Consider the following 15,315-nt stretch of genomic DNA (forward strand, 5'->3'; position numbering starts at 1 on the left):
CGTTGAAAGGAGGAAAGGCAAAATAGTGCCCGTTTCACCCGTAATAACTTTCGCTCGGACCTTTCGCCGCGGTTTCGCCCGGAAAAACCAGAGAACAAGAATCATCGGCAACTGGCACTTTTGGTGCCTCAAAGTGTTGTAATTGGAGTGGCTAGCTGAATTTTTTTTTTTTAAAAAACGTTGCTGATAGAGGGGAAAGCTTTGCAAATAAGCATATTTTTCTTGGTGTTCATTTTTCGACAGCGGCCAGAGTGTAGTGAATCGTTCTAGTCTCAAATACCGAATAGGTTCGTATTTGTTGTTTACTGAGAAAGGGAAAATCTACCGAATTCGCTGTTTCAAATGTTTGTCTTGTCATTACAAGCTACGAACAAATGCTTTTCTAATTCGAATATCTGCGAAGTGGAGATGCCAACATAAATAAGGTTTCATTCATATATTATACTTATAATAATTATTGTTCCAAGCGCTAAATGTCTCAGCAAATAAAAACTGTTAGATAAAAATAATGAAAAATACCGTAGTCCTACGTCATGCGGTCGTGTCGACGGCAAGGAGCCGAGGCGTCACACAGGCACCGTGGTTTCCACAGTCCGAGCCGTCGGAAGCGGCGACCTCTCGCACATAAACGATTGATCAACTGGTTTGTTAGCTCTGCTCAAACAAACAGCATTCGCTCGAACTGCGAGGGCTGTGATGATGATGACGATAATATCGTATTCTGCCTTACTTTCACTTGGTCTCGCGTTCATATGCCTCGTGTCCGTATGTCTACCGTCCATTATGCCTAGCGTACTATGCCTCGCGTCTGTATGCCTAACGGGGTGTTATCGAAAAGCGAGGACTCAGTTATACGTTTATTGCGTGGTTTTTATCACTGCTAACGTTTTTGCGAATGGTAGGGAAAAAACAACTTCTCCAATTGTATAATTTTGGGGCGCTAAGAAGTGCCATTGATATAATATTATATAATATATATCACTAGCTGACCCGGCAAACTTCGTCTCGCCTATTTTAGTGTTCAATTTAATAATTTTAAACATTTCAAATTCATTGATTCCTTGCGATTTGTTTATATCATTTGAAATGATTGGTTTTATCGGAATGACAACATCCTCGACTCTTGGCTTTTATACATTACCTCTATTCCGGAAATATATTGAATGCATTTCAGTTATTTTCGTTTTTTTAGAAAGTGGTCATCTTCGAATTCAAAATGGTGTCCAGGGTCAATGCTTGGCTTCTATGCAGCATTTCGATTACGGAAATATCCATATGTAGTAGTATTCGGTTATTTTCGGCTGTTTCCCAGAAGTTGCCATTTAACAATTCAAACTGGTGTCTGAGGTCAATTTTGAGCTACTTGCATCATACTGGATCCGGTGATAAACATATTGGGTGGTATTTGGTCACATCAGGCGATTTTTCAGAAACCGTAAGTCGCCATCTTGGATTTTAAAATGGTATTATGAGACAATTTTTGGCCTCTGAGCGTCAATCTGGTTGATGAAACACTCATATTGGGTGGTATTTTGTCATTTTCGGCTGTTTTCTAGACACCGGAAGTCGCCGTATTATAATTCAAAATGTTGTCTGAGGTCGATTTGTGGCTTCAGTGCGTCATAACAATTCCGGAAATTCCCATATTGGGTGGTATCTGGTCATTTGCCGCTGTTTTTCAGAAACCGGAAGTCGCCATCTTGGATTTAAAAATGGCATTTGGAGACATGCCAGAAGAAGAAAGGGTGTCGAAACATTATGGACATGTTTGTTACATCTACAAACATTCACTCGCCAAATTTGGTTATATTTGCTTGATTGGTTCTCTAGCTGTGCGAAATTTGAGTATCATTTGTATGGGACCCCTTCCTTATAGAAGAGGGAGGGGTGTCAAACCATTATGGATATATTTGTTACCCTTAAAAACATTCACCTACCAAATTTGGTTCTATTTACTTGGTTAGTTCTCTAGATGTGCAGAAATTTGTGTTTCATTTGTATGGAACCCCTCCCTTCCAGAAGAGGGAGGGGATTCGAACCAATATGGACATATTTGTTACTTCTAAAAACATCCACATACCAAATTTGATTGTATTTGGTTGATTGGTTCTCGAGCTGTGCGAAATCCGTGTTTCATTTGTATGGGACCCCTCCCTTGTTGAAGAGGGAGGGGTGTCAAATCATTATCGATATATTTGTTGCCCCTAAACACATCCACCTACCCAATTTGGTTCTATTTACTTGGTTAGTTCTCTAGATATACAGAAATTTGAGTTTCATTTGTATGGAACCCCTGCCTTCCAGAAGAGGGAGGGGTGTCTAACTAATATGGACATATTTGTCACTCCTAAAAACATCCATCTGCCAAATTTGGTTCCATTTGCTTGGTTAGTTTTTGAGATGTGCAGAAATTTGTGTTTCATTTGTATGGGGGCCCACTCTTCCAGAAGAGGGAGGGGTCTCAAACTATCATGAAAACCTTTCTCGGCCCCTAAAACCCCTACATACAAATTTTCACGTCGATCGGTTCGGTAGTTTCCGAGCCTATATGGATCAGACAGACAGACAGACAGACTGGACTGCATTTTTATAGGTATAGATTATTGTTTTATAATATTATTGGAACGCCCGAATCGCTTCGCGAAAAGGGGCTAGAATAGGTTTCACTACAGTGTTCAAAGAAGTCCATCATCACATATAACTTAGCTGAACCTTGGGCCTTGGTTCTCGGCTCATTTTTCTGCGATCTGCTTCGTTCCTCAATTACTCTGCTACAAAGATTTTCTTGAAATCCGTGAAAATGGTCGCACACTTAAAAATCGCTAGCTAAACATTTGAAGAAATTGAGTGGAAGATACGCAGGTTCGCTAATCAATGTTATTATTGTTTTTTAACCTGTGAATACGAAAATCTTACTCAGTTAGAGTAAATAAGAAAGTGAAAAGTTGATTGCCCGAAATTCAATTTCATTTTGTGAAACTGCTCATTCGATTTTTGAACTTGTAAGTATCCACAGTAGGGTGGCAGTGAGAAGGGTCATGTCAAATTCCTAAAACCGACCATGTACATTTTGTTCATTGGCCTGAAAAAAAGATCTGTGCAAAATTTCAGCTCAATTGGACATGATTTAGGGGTGCCTCAAAGCGCCCAAAGTTATGTTGCCCCTAAACACATCCACCTACCCAATTTGGTTCTATTTACTTGGTTAGTTCTCTAGATATACAGAAATTTGAGTTTCATTTGTATGGAACCCCTGCCTTCCAGAAGAGGGAGGGGTGTCTAACTAATATGGACATATTTGTCACTCCTAAAAACATCCATCTGCCAAATTTGGTTCCATTTGCTTGGTTAGTTTTTGAGATGTGCAGAAATTTGTGTTTCATTTGTATGGGGGCCCACTCTTCCAGAAGAGGGAGGGGTCTCAAACTATCATGAAAACCTTTCTCGGCCCCTAAAACCCCTACATACAAATTTTCACGTCGATCGGTTCGGTAGTTTCCGAGCCTATATGGATCAGACAGACAGACAGACAGACTGGACTGCATTTTTATAGGTATAGATTATTGTTTTATAATATTATTGGAACGCCCGAATCGCTTCGCGAAAAGGGGCTAGAATAGGTTTCACTACAGTGTTCAAAGAAGTCCATCATCACATATAACTTAGCTGAACCTTGGGCCTTGGTTCTCGGCTCATTTTTCTGCGATCTGCTTCGTTCCTCAATTACTCTGCTACAAAGATTTTCTTGAAATCCGTGAAAATGGTCGCACACTTAAAAATCGCTAGCTAAACATTTGAAGAAATTGAGTGGAAGATACGCAGGTTCGCTAATCAATGTTATTATTGTTTTTTAACCTGTGAATACGAAAATCTTACTCAGTTAGAGTAAATAAGAAAGTGAAAAGTTGATTGCCCGAAATTCAATTTCATTTTGTGAAACTGCTCATTCGATTTTTGAACTTGTAAGTATCCACAGTAGGGTGGCAGTGAGAAGGGTCATGTCAAATTCCTAAAACCGACCATGTACATTTTGTTCATTGGCCTGAAAAAAAGATCTGTGCAAAATTTCAGCTCAATTGGACATGATTTAGGGGTGCCTCAAAGCGCCCAAAGTTATGATTTCTCGACCTTCGAAAAACTACCAAGGGAGGAACCACTCTAGTAAAAAATAAGCGAACCACCCTAATGAAAATCAAGTTTGAGATACTAAATGAACATCAAAATAATTTACATCTGGTTTGGAACGAGCTGTGAGTAATTTTAGAAGCCCGTTTTAAAATATTCCATATTAAGCTTTCGGTAGCTTAGAAAACGGTCTATTTTCGGTCGAAAATTTTTTTCGAGATAACATCTGATCTCGACGTTTTATGCATTTTTTAAGACATTTGGCATCGATTTTCTCCATTTCCTGTACTTCCTTTGTTAATTTTTCGATGGTCGAAAAATCACAACTTTGAGCGCTTTGAGGCACCCCTAAATCATGTTCGATTGAGCTGAAATTTTGCACAGATCATTTTTTTTTTTGACCAATGAACAAAATATATATCGTCGGTTTTTGAAATTCGATGATGAATTTTTTTTTCATACAAGCATTGCCACCCTAGAGTAAGTTTTTAAAGGAATGCCATTTAGAGCTTGTTGCTTGTAGACAACATTGCTGAGTTGGATGTATCGGTTAGAGTATCCAACATTACAAGAGACAGCCGCGCCCTCCTAGTTGTTGTAAACAAACGACTCCATATTGGGTTACGATGAAACTGCTTGACTTCACCCCCTTGGTTGATACACGTAAACAATTTTTTTCAATAATATTGAAATCTTGTTCGCCAGTGTGACAATAATGAGTTAGCATCGTTCGATTCCGTCACTTACCACGGTGGCACAACCCTTCCTTTCCGTCGCAGCCGTGGAGATGCAGAGGTAAACTCAATTTCCGACACCTAAGACTGTTACACCTCCTTCTTCACAATCTCCTTTCTCACTCTAACGACCGTAAGGACGTGGCTGACGCCGTTATTGATCTAAACAAAGCGGATGCTACTGAATTGAAGATGGTAAGATGGTGTGCAACTTCACTAACTCGTATTCATCACGAAGGATCAACCACGAAATGTGCGGTTGTCAAGCTCCAGTATGATACAAACCGTTTTTGCTATGCTAGAGCGTTTGGAACCCAAAAAATTCATTTTTTTCATGTTTTTGGGTTCCTCAGGAAATTTTACTTGAAATTTTTACAAAAGTATATTCTTTAATTTAGAAGATAGGATTTTTTAATCTCCAATGCCCACCATAAAAACCATGCGTCTCCATTGAAAAAACTATGCTTGTGAATGACTGAAAATCCCTAAAAATTACAAGAAGTTGAAATAGAAATTTCCTACAACGCTCCTCAGAAACTGAGACGTTTTGTATCACTTGGAATTTTCTTACTTTTAATTTGATACCTGGGAGTGATGAGGGGCAAAAATTTTCAACAAAATTGTTGAAAAAAGCAGTGTTGTTACTAATTTATGCATAGACTGTTGGGCTTCAAAATGTATTACTATTACGTATTTTAAAACAACATTTTTGGCCATTTTAGACTTAATTAATAACTAGTATGTGAACTTTTGCCCCACGATAATTTTTCCAATCATATACTCTGCGACGCTAATAGCCAAACTAAAACAAATATAAATTATAAATTATATTTAGGTAGCTTAATCTGCTTTTTTTGCATGAAATGCCCAGATCTGGTGTTACCTCGATAAATGAAAAAATTACAGAAATTCACAATTCAGGATTCACAAAAATTATTACGAACGTTTGCTTTGCAACGCTCTAGAAAATGTAAATAACACAATAATTTTGTTTAATAAATAAAGAAAAAATGGAGAAACTGTTTGAAACTATTTGACTACCTTGGTTGTGTTTCTTCTGGCAACAATAAATCTAGTGTATAAAATAATTGAATTTAACAGAGAGAAATGCTATTCTCAGTGTCACGGTATATTAATCGGCTCCATTATTCACCCGGTAGCTCTACTAACGGTAAGCTACTTGAAGCGCAAATTAATTGGGAGTATAATTTAAAAAACAAAGCACAATCAAGCTTCCGTTAGACCCCTGCTTTAAAGGCAAGCTTCCGAAAGAGTGGATCACAAGGCTCAGCTCCGAATCGCATCGATTTTAAGGCCTCTTTCATCGCCCGAAAGCAACCACTAAAATACTCCAATAATCCGAACCGAGCTTAGATCCGTCATCATCCATCATTCCGGCCGATTTGCTTCGGCTCAGAGAAGCGAAAGGATAATTTTTGCTGTCTGTTCTCTGATGCGAACCAACAGCAACAACAACGACGACGACGGAGGATGTGGACCGTGACAACTGACGGAAGTTACTGTACAGGGTTTTATAGGTATGTAAAACCGAATCTGTGTCTGGCCTTGCCCATCATCATCCCCGCACAAGCATAAAAGTCCTCGCAATGCGATGATAATAAATATATACGTCAGAAAGCTTCTGGCTGTAAGAGAGAAGATTAGCGATGATGCGCCATCATATCTCGAACGTCTATTAATAAATGCATTACGTTTCAGCTTCCAGCATCCAGCGTGTGGATTTGGCTTGTTCTGCTTTCCCCCTCGGGAGGCTAGCAGCCTTCGAAATTTCTGAATATATTTTGTATTCCTCCGGCTACTTACCGATCCGGATGATGTCGGGCAGGGCCGCGCTCGGTGCCACAGCCAGTAGCATCCAGCTTCCGACGGCGAGCAGTTTCAAGCACGAAGCAAATCGCATCACAAATCCGTTTCCGTTTCCAAAATGTAAGCCACTCTCAGCCACTTCCCCCGGGGGCGAAGCGCACACCACACACTTCGGAGCCTTCTGGCTAGCGCTCCCGTTTGCGTAAAATCACAGCACACCACACCTGCTTTTCCACCACCCCTCCTAAACCAGGATATTAATCTCTTTCACTACCTACATCTTCGGCCTCCAGTGGCAAAACGAACGATCATTCCTTCAAATAACACACGCACGCCACGCACTTCAAATCCTCTCCACCGCGAATAACAAAACCGTACAATCCGGGGACCAGAAATTCCTCAAATTTCAAAGAAAATTCACACTACACTCTCTGACACTTTACATTTCTGGTCCATTAAGTGTCGCGTTTTCTTCTTCTTTCACCTGACAGACTCACAGTACAGCAGATGAAATGATTTCACGAACACTGCACCGCACCGCAGCACGTACGCGCACGCACACAGATATCCCCCCGAGGAGAAACAGCCACAAAAACAGCCCGGAACCGACACGGCGCCAAGTTCTGCGAAACTATGCTGATATTCCCGCGAAAGCACCACCGAAGAGTGTCTCGACGTCGTCGACCGTTTATCTCCGACTGAGGATGCTGCCAGTGGTCCATGTTGACAAAAGTGTTGTGCTTTCGCGATTTTCCGCCTGCCAACACCAACACACAAAGGACGAGCGGAAACTCGCGCTCAAGCTTTGCGCTTTTACGTTCTCGCTCTTGCTCTCTCTGTGTTTACGTTTTTTCGTCTGACGTTTAATTGTAGTAAGGCAGGATCCAAGTTGGCTGTGTGCGTGTGTGAAAAGTTCGTGCGCTTTGTCTGACTAGAGTATTGTTGATAGTGGAATACAAATTAGGGCTTGTTAACTGATAAGGTTTGTTTTTAATTGTAATGCATAAGTGTCAGTGAACTGGACAAGTGTTCGGAGGTATGTGTTCGAGTTAGCCAGCATCCCATCCTGCGGGTTTCGGGAAGGCTTAGCAAGACCAAAGCTTTTTTATTGGGAAAGCTTTCGCACGCCGTTTGAAGGGATTTCGTTGGTTAAAAATGGATGCGCGTGGTTTGTTTCATGAAATCCTCTGCCAAATTTTATGTTTAGGACTTATTGATCGAACTGCAGAAGTATGAGAAACTGTTTTTCATTTTATAGCTGAAAAAAAAACGATTTTAGTGAGAAAAAATGAAACAAAATGGGTTTATGATTTGAAAGAAAACGTACTCGAAAATACCTTTCAAATTTTGTAACATCTTTTGGCAGTTTGGAAGAACCGCTAACGATTTGAATTAAAATTAAATTTTTAACTCAAGAAGTATTCGACCTGATAAAAGTCGGGAAACAGCTCAATGCTGCCATTCTGAGCTTAATTTGGGATCATTTTTCATTCTGATATTTTTTGGCCTTGAAAAGGGCTTTTCGGCGATTCTGAGCTTAATTTGGGATTATTTTCTGTTTTGACATTTTCTAGCGAATAGAAGGGCTGTTCGGAAAATCTGAGCTTAATTTGGAATCATTTTCTATTTTGACCTTTTCTGGCCTTTAAAAGGGATTTCCAGCGATTCTGAACTTAATTTAGCATAATTTTTTATTTTGGCATTTTCTGGTCTTTAGAAGAGTTTTCGGCCATTCTGAGCTTAATTTTCTATTTCGATCTTCTCTGGCCATTAAAAGGCCTCATCGCCCATTCTGAGCTTAAATTAGGATCACTTTTCATTCTGTTATTTTCTGGCCTTGAAATGGCTTGAAAAGGGCTTTTCGGCCATTCTGAGCTTAATTTGGAATCACTTTCTGTTTTTACCTTTTCTGGCGTTTAGAAGGGCTGTTCGGAAAATCTGAGTTTAATTTGGAATCATTTTCTATTTTGGTCTTTTCCAGCCTTTAGAAGGGCTTTTCGGCCATTCTGAGCCTAATTTGGGATCATTTTCTATTATGGCCTTCTCTAGCCTTTAAAAGGGCTTTTCGGCCATTCTGAGCTTAATTTGGGATCATTTTCTATTTTGGCCTTTTCTGGCGTTTAGAAGGGCTTTTCGGTCATTCTGAGCTTAATTTGGGATCATTTTCTATTTTGGCCTTTTCTGGCCTTTGGAAGGGGGTTTCGGCCATTCTGAGCTTAATTTGGAATCATTTTCTGTTTTTACCTTTTCTGGCGTTTAGAAGGGCTGTTCGGAAAATCTGAGTTTAATTTGGAATCATTTTCTATTTTGGTCTTTTCCAGCCTTTAGAAGGGCTTTTCGGCCATTCTGAGCTCAATTTGGGATCATTTTCTATTTTGGTCTTTTCTGGCCTGTAGAAGGGCATTTCGGCCCTTCTGAGCTTATTTCAAGATCATTTCTTATTCTGGCTTTTTCTGGCCTTTAGAAGGGCTTTTCAGCCATTCTAAGCTTAATTGGGGATCATTTTCTATTTTGGCCTGTTCTTGCGTTCAAAAGGGCTTTTCGGCCATTCTGAGCTTAATTTGGGATCATTTTCTATTTTAGCCTTTTCTTGCCATTAAAAAGGCTTTTCGGCCATTCTGAGCTTAATTTGGAATCATATTCTATTTTGGCCTTTTCTGGCCTTTACAAGGGCATTTCATTCACAAGGGCATTTTCGGCGATTCTGAGTTTAATTAGGATCATTTTTTGTTTTGACCTTTTCTGGCGTTTATTAGGGCTTTCCGGCCATTCTGAGCTTATTTCGGGATCATTTTCTATTTTAGTCTTTTTTGACCTTCAGAAGGGTCTTTCGGCCATTCTGAGCCTAATTTGGGATCATTTCCTGTTTCGACTTTTTCTGGAATTTAGATAGACTTTTCGGTCATTCTAAGCTTAATTTGGGATCATTTTCGGTTTCGTCCTTTTCTGGCGTTTAGAAGGGCTTTTTAGCCATTCTGAGCTTAATTTGGGATCATTTTCTATTTTAGTCTTCTCTGGCCTTTAGAAGGGCTTTTCGGCGATTCAATTTAGGATCATTTTATATTTTGACCACTGGAAGAATTTGTCAGTGATTCTGAGTGAAATTTAAGATCTTAAGATTTAAGATCTTTTTTTATTTATGGCTTCTGCTTGTTAGGAAGTGCTTTGGCCTGTTTTGGAATCACTTTCGATTTCAGCCTGCTCTAGTTTTTACAAACGTTCTCATTTACCTTGGAGTTAATTTCTTTTCTTGAGCTTTTCTGAATTGTGGAAGCATCTTTCATCCATCTTAATTTTAAATTAATTATTGTTTTGTTTTCTACTGACTTTTAGGATTGGTTTTCGGCGTTTCTGAGCTAAATTTTGGGTCATTTTTCATTTTGACCTTTTCTAATTTTAACAAATAGTATTTTTAATTTTTTTCTTTCACTCGCCATTGTTTTCGTATTATTCGAAATATTTTAAATTTCTTCCACTATTTTAATTATGGTCTGTCTATCATTTTGATTTTTAAAAATATTTTAGAGCTTACATTTTTTTTCATAATTTACCTATTTAACGGAACCTAACTCGAGGCAAGTTTTTATGATTGTTTATTGCTTATTTCGTTTGCCATTCGAGGTTATTACATTGTTGTTGATTTGTCATGTTATGTTATACTGCTAATATTTTTCATTTTTTTTTTCTTACATCGTTTAAATATCATTTATTCATAGTTCGATTAGGATAATAAAAACAATAGAAAATGGTGAAGAGGGTTAGAAAAGTAGAAATTTCATATAAAAAATTGATTGCTACATCAGCAAATGCTTTCCACTGACATTTGTTGAAATAAAACTAGAGCAATTTATTCATACGTTCGAAACCATTTCTTCGAACAGAAGTAGGTACATGGCCTACTTTTGCTTCACCAGGTAGCGTTCAGTTCGAGCACACGGAAATAATCTCCAAATTGAATTACAATTTTCCCCATTTACCGTATGAGTGTGCTTTGACAACTGGTCATCATTCGCTCATGGTTTACATCACCTGTTTCTAATCAGTCCAGATTTCACCCCGTGGGGGTACGAGCCGTACCAAAACTAGAACCATTCACTCTAACCAAATAGCCACACTTGCAATGCAAGTGCAATGTATGTTTACCAACACTCGGTTTAAAAATAAATCCATGTTTTCATCCCTTCCCGAAATCGTGTCACTACTCATCGCAGCTGGTGAAACACGGCTTCAGTCAGTCGGTCAAAGTCTCCCACAGTTGGGTGTACACAACGCTGCTAGGCGTGAGCTGTGCAAACACTCACACCAGTCACGCAGTGACTTTTCACGCGATTTTTCACGTTTCTCCGATCAGTCGGTTGGTGATCTTCGTGCGGGTAGCAACGCTTGGTTTTTTGTGTGAATCTAATTAGAAACGCCATATTGGAAAGTTGGAAGCAATGCTCAGACTGCTGCTGTGGATCGCAGTTGGCGCTTTGATGTGCTGTTGCGTTCAAAGCAAGCGGGAAATCCCGATCGGTAAGTTTGATTGTTTACGCTATCGATACGGTCGGAAGGGGACTGCGATCGATTTTAATTGGTGGAAAATCGGACGGTTTGATTTGTGGTTAAAGAAAAATGGCGTCACTAGTGAGGTTTCAAGCGATAACCGGTGCTAAGAATGCAGTTACTTTGACATTCTAGAAGGATTGTTTCGCTAATAGACGAGATTTAGTGGGAAAAAGAAGGGATTCATTCGTTTCAATTAAATAAGCTTAGACGGTAGCGCAGTTGAAAAGAATACCTTATGAAACGCCATTTTTTCTGGAAAATTTGCGCGCGCAGCTTCTAGCGAACGAGCAGCCGAACTTATCCGACTCTAACCGAACAGGCACGTGGTTAGCGGTAACGAATTTATCCGAATGATTTTGTTGACAAACAAATAGCGTTCGGGTTACGAACGGTCTGTTGCTATCGCAATCGTGTCAACACGTGTTAATGTTTACATCCTCAACAGGTGCAATTTTTCGGGACAGCGCCGATGAAGCGGTGATCGCTTTCCGGTATGCGGTTGAGCGAGTCAACATGCACGAGAAACATTTCGAGCTGGTGCCGCTGATTCGGTTCGTGCCGAACATGGAGGACAGCTTTCGGATGGAGCGTAAAACGTGCGAACTGGCGGCGGAAGGTGTAACGGCGATCTTCGGACCCAGTTCGCTGTTGAGTGCCGGCATCGTAAGTTCCGTCTGCCGTACGATCGAAATACCGCACATTATCACACACTGGGATCCGGAGCCGCTAGGCGGCGTAGATCCAGACCTGCAAGCAATGACCATAAATCTATACCCGGATGCGGATGTGCTATCACAGGCTTTGCGCGATTTAATCGTAGACTACAGCTGGAAGAGTTTCACCATCATCTACGATAGTGATGAAGGTTTAGTGCGATTGAAAGATGTGCTGCAAATACACGGACCAAGCGACAGTCCTATTACGGTGCGACAGATTGATGACGACCCGGACTATCGCCCATTGCTGAAGGACATTCAATCCTCCGGCGAGAGTCACATCATACTGGAAGTCGATCCCAGCAAGATTCTAGACATTCTACGGCAAGCGAAGGAAGTTAAAATGCTGGAGGAATATCAAAACTATATTATCACCTCGATTGATGCTCACACACTGGATTTCGACGAGTTCCGATATTTCCGGTCGAACATCACTGCGATCCGGCTGATGGACAGCAAAAGCTTCGAGATCAGGAATGCCGTCCATGACTGGGAACAGGGCGAAGCAAGACAGAAGAATAACTTTCGTGTCTCACCGGAGCATGTGCAGACGGAATCGGCGCTGTACAACGATGCAGTGAAAATCTTTGCCACGGCCATCAGGGAGCTGGATGCCACCGAAGAGATCACCCCGTCGAGGCTCTCCTGTGGCAGTAAGAACCTCAGACAGTGGCCGTTTGGGTTGAGAATCGTCAACTATATGAAAGTGGTAAGTAACCTGAGCATTACTGAAAAATGAAAATATAATTTCGATTCAACGACGTTTAGAAAACCGAACACGGAATCACTGGTCCGATTATATTCGATGACGACGGCCGGCGGACGTACTTCCAGCTCGATATAATCGAGCTAAATCAGCACGAAGGCTTCAAAAAGATCGCCACCTGGGATCCCCGGAACGGTGTCAATTACACTCGTAGCCAGGAGGATGTCCACCAGCAGATTGTTGAGTCGCTGCAGAACAAGACGTTCATTGTGGCTTCCCGACTTGGGGCACCGTTTTTAATGATGAAGTAAGTGTGACCAAACCTCTTAAAGAGTTTAAGCTGATCATTCACTACGAATTTTACAGAGAAAAGAAGGAAGGAGAGTTCTTCGAGGGCAACGCCCAGTTCGAGGGCTACTCGCTAGATTTGATCGATGGAATATCGCAGATTTTGGGCTTCCAGTACCGGATGATACTCGTACCGGATGGCAAGTACGGATCGTACAATAAAGCTACGAGAAAGTGGGACGGTTTGGTGAAGCATTTACTAGATCGGGTAAGTGTTTATCATATTGTCATCTCTCAAAATTAAGACGTTAATTCCTCCAGAAAGCTGATCTCGCCATTTGTGATCTAACCATAACGTACGAGCGGAGAACGGCCGTGGACTTCACGATGCCCTTCATGACACTGGGAATCAGCATTCTGTACGCCAAACCTACTCCCCAACCGAAGGATCTGTTTTCTTTCCTCTCGCCACTATCGCTGGACGTGTGGATCTACATGGCGACCGCGTATCTGGGTGTGTCGGTGCTGCTGTTCGTACTGTCCCGAATGGCCCCAGCCGATTGGGAGAATCCACATCCCTGCAAGCAGGAGGACGTCGAAGAGGTCGAGAACATCTGGGATATGTTGAACGCACTCTGGCTTACCATGGGCTCCATTATGGGGCAGGGTTGCGACATTTTACCCAAGTCAGATTACCATCTATTATTTTGACAATTTGTTCATCAGAAAAAGTTTATTTCAGAGCCGTCTCCACGCGAGTCGTCACCGGAATGTGGTGGTTCTTTGCGCTGATTATGCTTTCATCCTACACGGCTAACCTGGCTGCCTTCTTGACGATGGAACGAATGGACGCGACTATTGAAAGTGCCGAAGATTTGGCTAAGCAGAGCAAAATCAAGTACGGAGCGGTGCTGGGCGGTAGTACCTTGAGCTTCTTCCGAAGCTCGAACTTCAGCACGTATCAGAGGATGTGGGCTGCTATGGAGTCCACCAGACCATCGGTTTTCACCAAGAGTAATGACGAAGGTCGCGATCGGGTGATGAAGGGTCGTGGGCTGTACGCCTTTCTGATGGAGTCCACCTCGCTGGAGTACATTACCGAGCGGTACTGTGAGTTGACGCAAATTGGTGGCCTGTTGGATTCGAAGGGTTACGGCATTGCTATGCCAGTCAGTAAGTAGCTCCAAAAAATAATCAATTCTTCAAAACATTCTGATTTGTTTCTAGACTCGCCGTATCGAACCGCAATCTCGGGAGCTGTTCTAAAAATGCAGGAAGAGGGTAAACTGTCGCAGTTGAAAAACCGATGGTGGAAAGAGAGACACGGTGGCGGTCGCTGTGATGCCCCCGGAACGGTAGCCGCCGGAGACAGTGCAGCCGAATTGGGCATCGATAACGTGGGTGGTGTTTTCGTTGTTCTGGCTTTTGGCTGCTTTTGTGCGTTTGTTATCGGAATACTGGAGTTCCTGTGGAATGTTCGGAAGGTTGCCGTGGAGGAGAAGGTTCGTCTTTCTACTCAGTTAAAGTTGTTTAAGATCTAATCACAACTTTGTTTTTTAGGTCACCCCTTGGGAAGCCCTAATGGCAGAGCTCAAATTTGCGCTGAATCTCTCGATCACCAGCAAACCGGTTCATAACACTTTGAGTGAGTCTTCATCCGGGAAGAGCTTGACGCGATCGAAATCGGAATCGAGGCGGGATTCGGAATCGGCCGGAAGGGTGAACAACATTCGCAGCGGTGCCAGCTTCCCGAATGTGGACAAAATTGGTTTTGCTTTTAGTAACAAGTAGAAAATACGAGGAAAAAATGAGCATGCGCAACATAATTAAAAAGAAATTAGATTCAGTGATCAAAACTATTGATGGTAATTAATTTAGGGCATTTGCAATCGCACGACATGAATAACGATATAACCTAGAATTCAGAAGAAGAATTTGTTAAACATTAATAATAATTAGCAGAATGCATGGTATCGTGGGAGAAAATTTGCAAATAATGGCAATTGTTGTTAGTTAATTCTAGAATCCATAAGTTTGGTGTTGAAAAATTGTCTGCTTTGTACGAATAAAATCCTTAAGAAAATGGTCCTCATATTAAACGATTGGAAATTTAGCACTTGGAATGTTGGGACTCTATATTTGTATCCACAACTACTAGAGTGGCAGCGACAGACCGGAACGGAGCATCAGTTTCGTGCCACTGGGGAACCAAATGACGCAATTTTTTGTCCCGTTATTGACAGAAAAAACCTCCCCTTTACCACAAACGACAATGGCCTGAGGCTAGTGAACTTTATCGCGGCCTGGAGGGACCCCATTGGGAGGCATGCACCCAGATCGACCACATGATCGACAACCGGCACTTTCGAGG

At 41.4% G+C, this 15,315-nt stretch overlaps 2 protein-coding genes across 5 annotated transcripts in view; one reads left to right on the forward strand and one right to left on the reverse strand.

Annotated features, from left to right (window-relative positions):
• The window catches only part of LOC129718970 (glutamate receptor ionotropic, kainate 2), a 223,840-nt gene extending 216,448 nt beyond the window's left edge, over positions 1–7,392 (reverse strand). For all 4 annotated transcript variants that reach the window (XM_055670256.1, XM_055670258.1, XM_055670254.1 and 1 more), the window contains exon 1: positions 6,684–7,392. In XM_055670256.1, coding sequence (XP_055526231.1) covers positions 6,684–6,780 — 97 coding nt within the window. In that variant the 5' untranslated portion in view covers positions 6,781–7,392. The remainder of the gene's footprint in view (positions 1–6,683) is intronic.
• A 3,542-nt stretch (positions 7,393–10,934) lies between these two features.
• LOC129717811 (glutamate receptor ionotropic, kainate 2-like) lies at positions 10,935–15,062 on the forward strand. Its single transcript, XM_055667992.1, has 8 exons — positions 10,935–11,201; positions 11,680–12,659; positions 12,719–12,963; positions 13,023–13,212; positions 13,266–13,630; positions 13,687–14,117; positions 14,172–14,446; positions 14,505–15,062. Exons 1-8 carry the CDS (start codon positions 11,123–11,125, stop codon positions 14,733–14,735), a joined length of 2,796 nt encoding a protein of 931 aa, XP_055523967.1. The 5' UTR covers positions 10,935–11,122; the 3' UTR covers positions 14,736–15,062.
• The last annotated feature ends 253 nt before the right edge of the window (positions 15,063–15,315 follow it).

The sequence above is a fragment of the Wyeomyia smithii genome, chromosome 1, assembly GCF_029784165.1.
Source record: "Wyeomyia smithii strain HCP4-BCI-WySm-NY-G18 chromosome 1, ASM2978416v1, whole genome shotgun sequence".
Lineage (NCBI taxonomy): Eukaryota > Metazoa > Arthropoda > Insecta > Diptera > Culicidae > Wyeomyia > Wyeomyia smithii.

Excerpts from the sequence above, each read along its gene's own strand:
- LOC129717811 (XM_055667992.1), top strand. The coding sequence starts at position 11,123 with ATGCTCAGACTGCTGCTGTGGATCGCAGTTGGCGCTTTGATGTGCTGT. Across the intron at positions 11,202-11,679 it reads CAAGCGGGAAATCCCGATCG|GTGCAATTTTTCGGGACAGC; the intron begins GTAAGTTTGATT and ends CATCCTCAACAG. Across the intron at positions 12,964-13,022 it reads GCACCGTTTTTAATGATGAA|AGAAAAGAAGGAAGGAGAGT; the intron begins GTAAGTGTGACC and ends CGAATTTTACAG.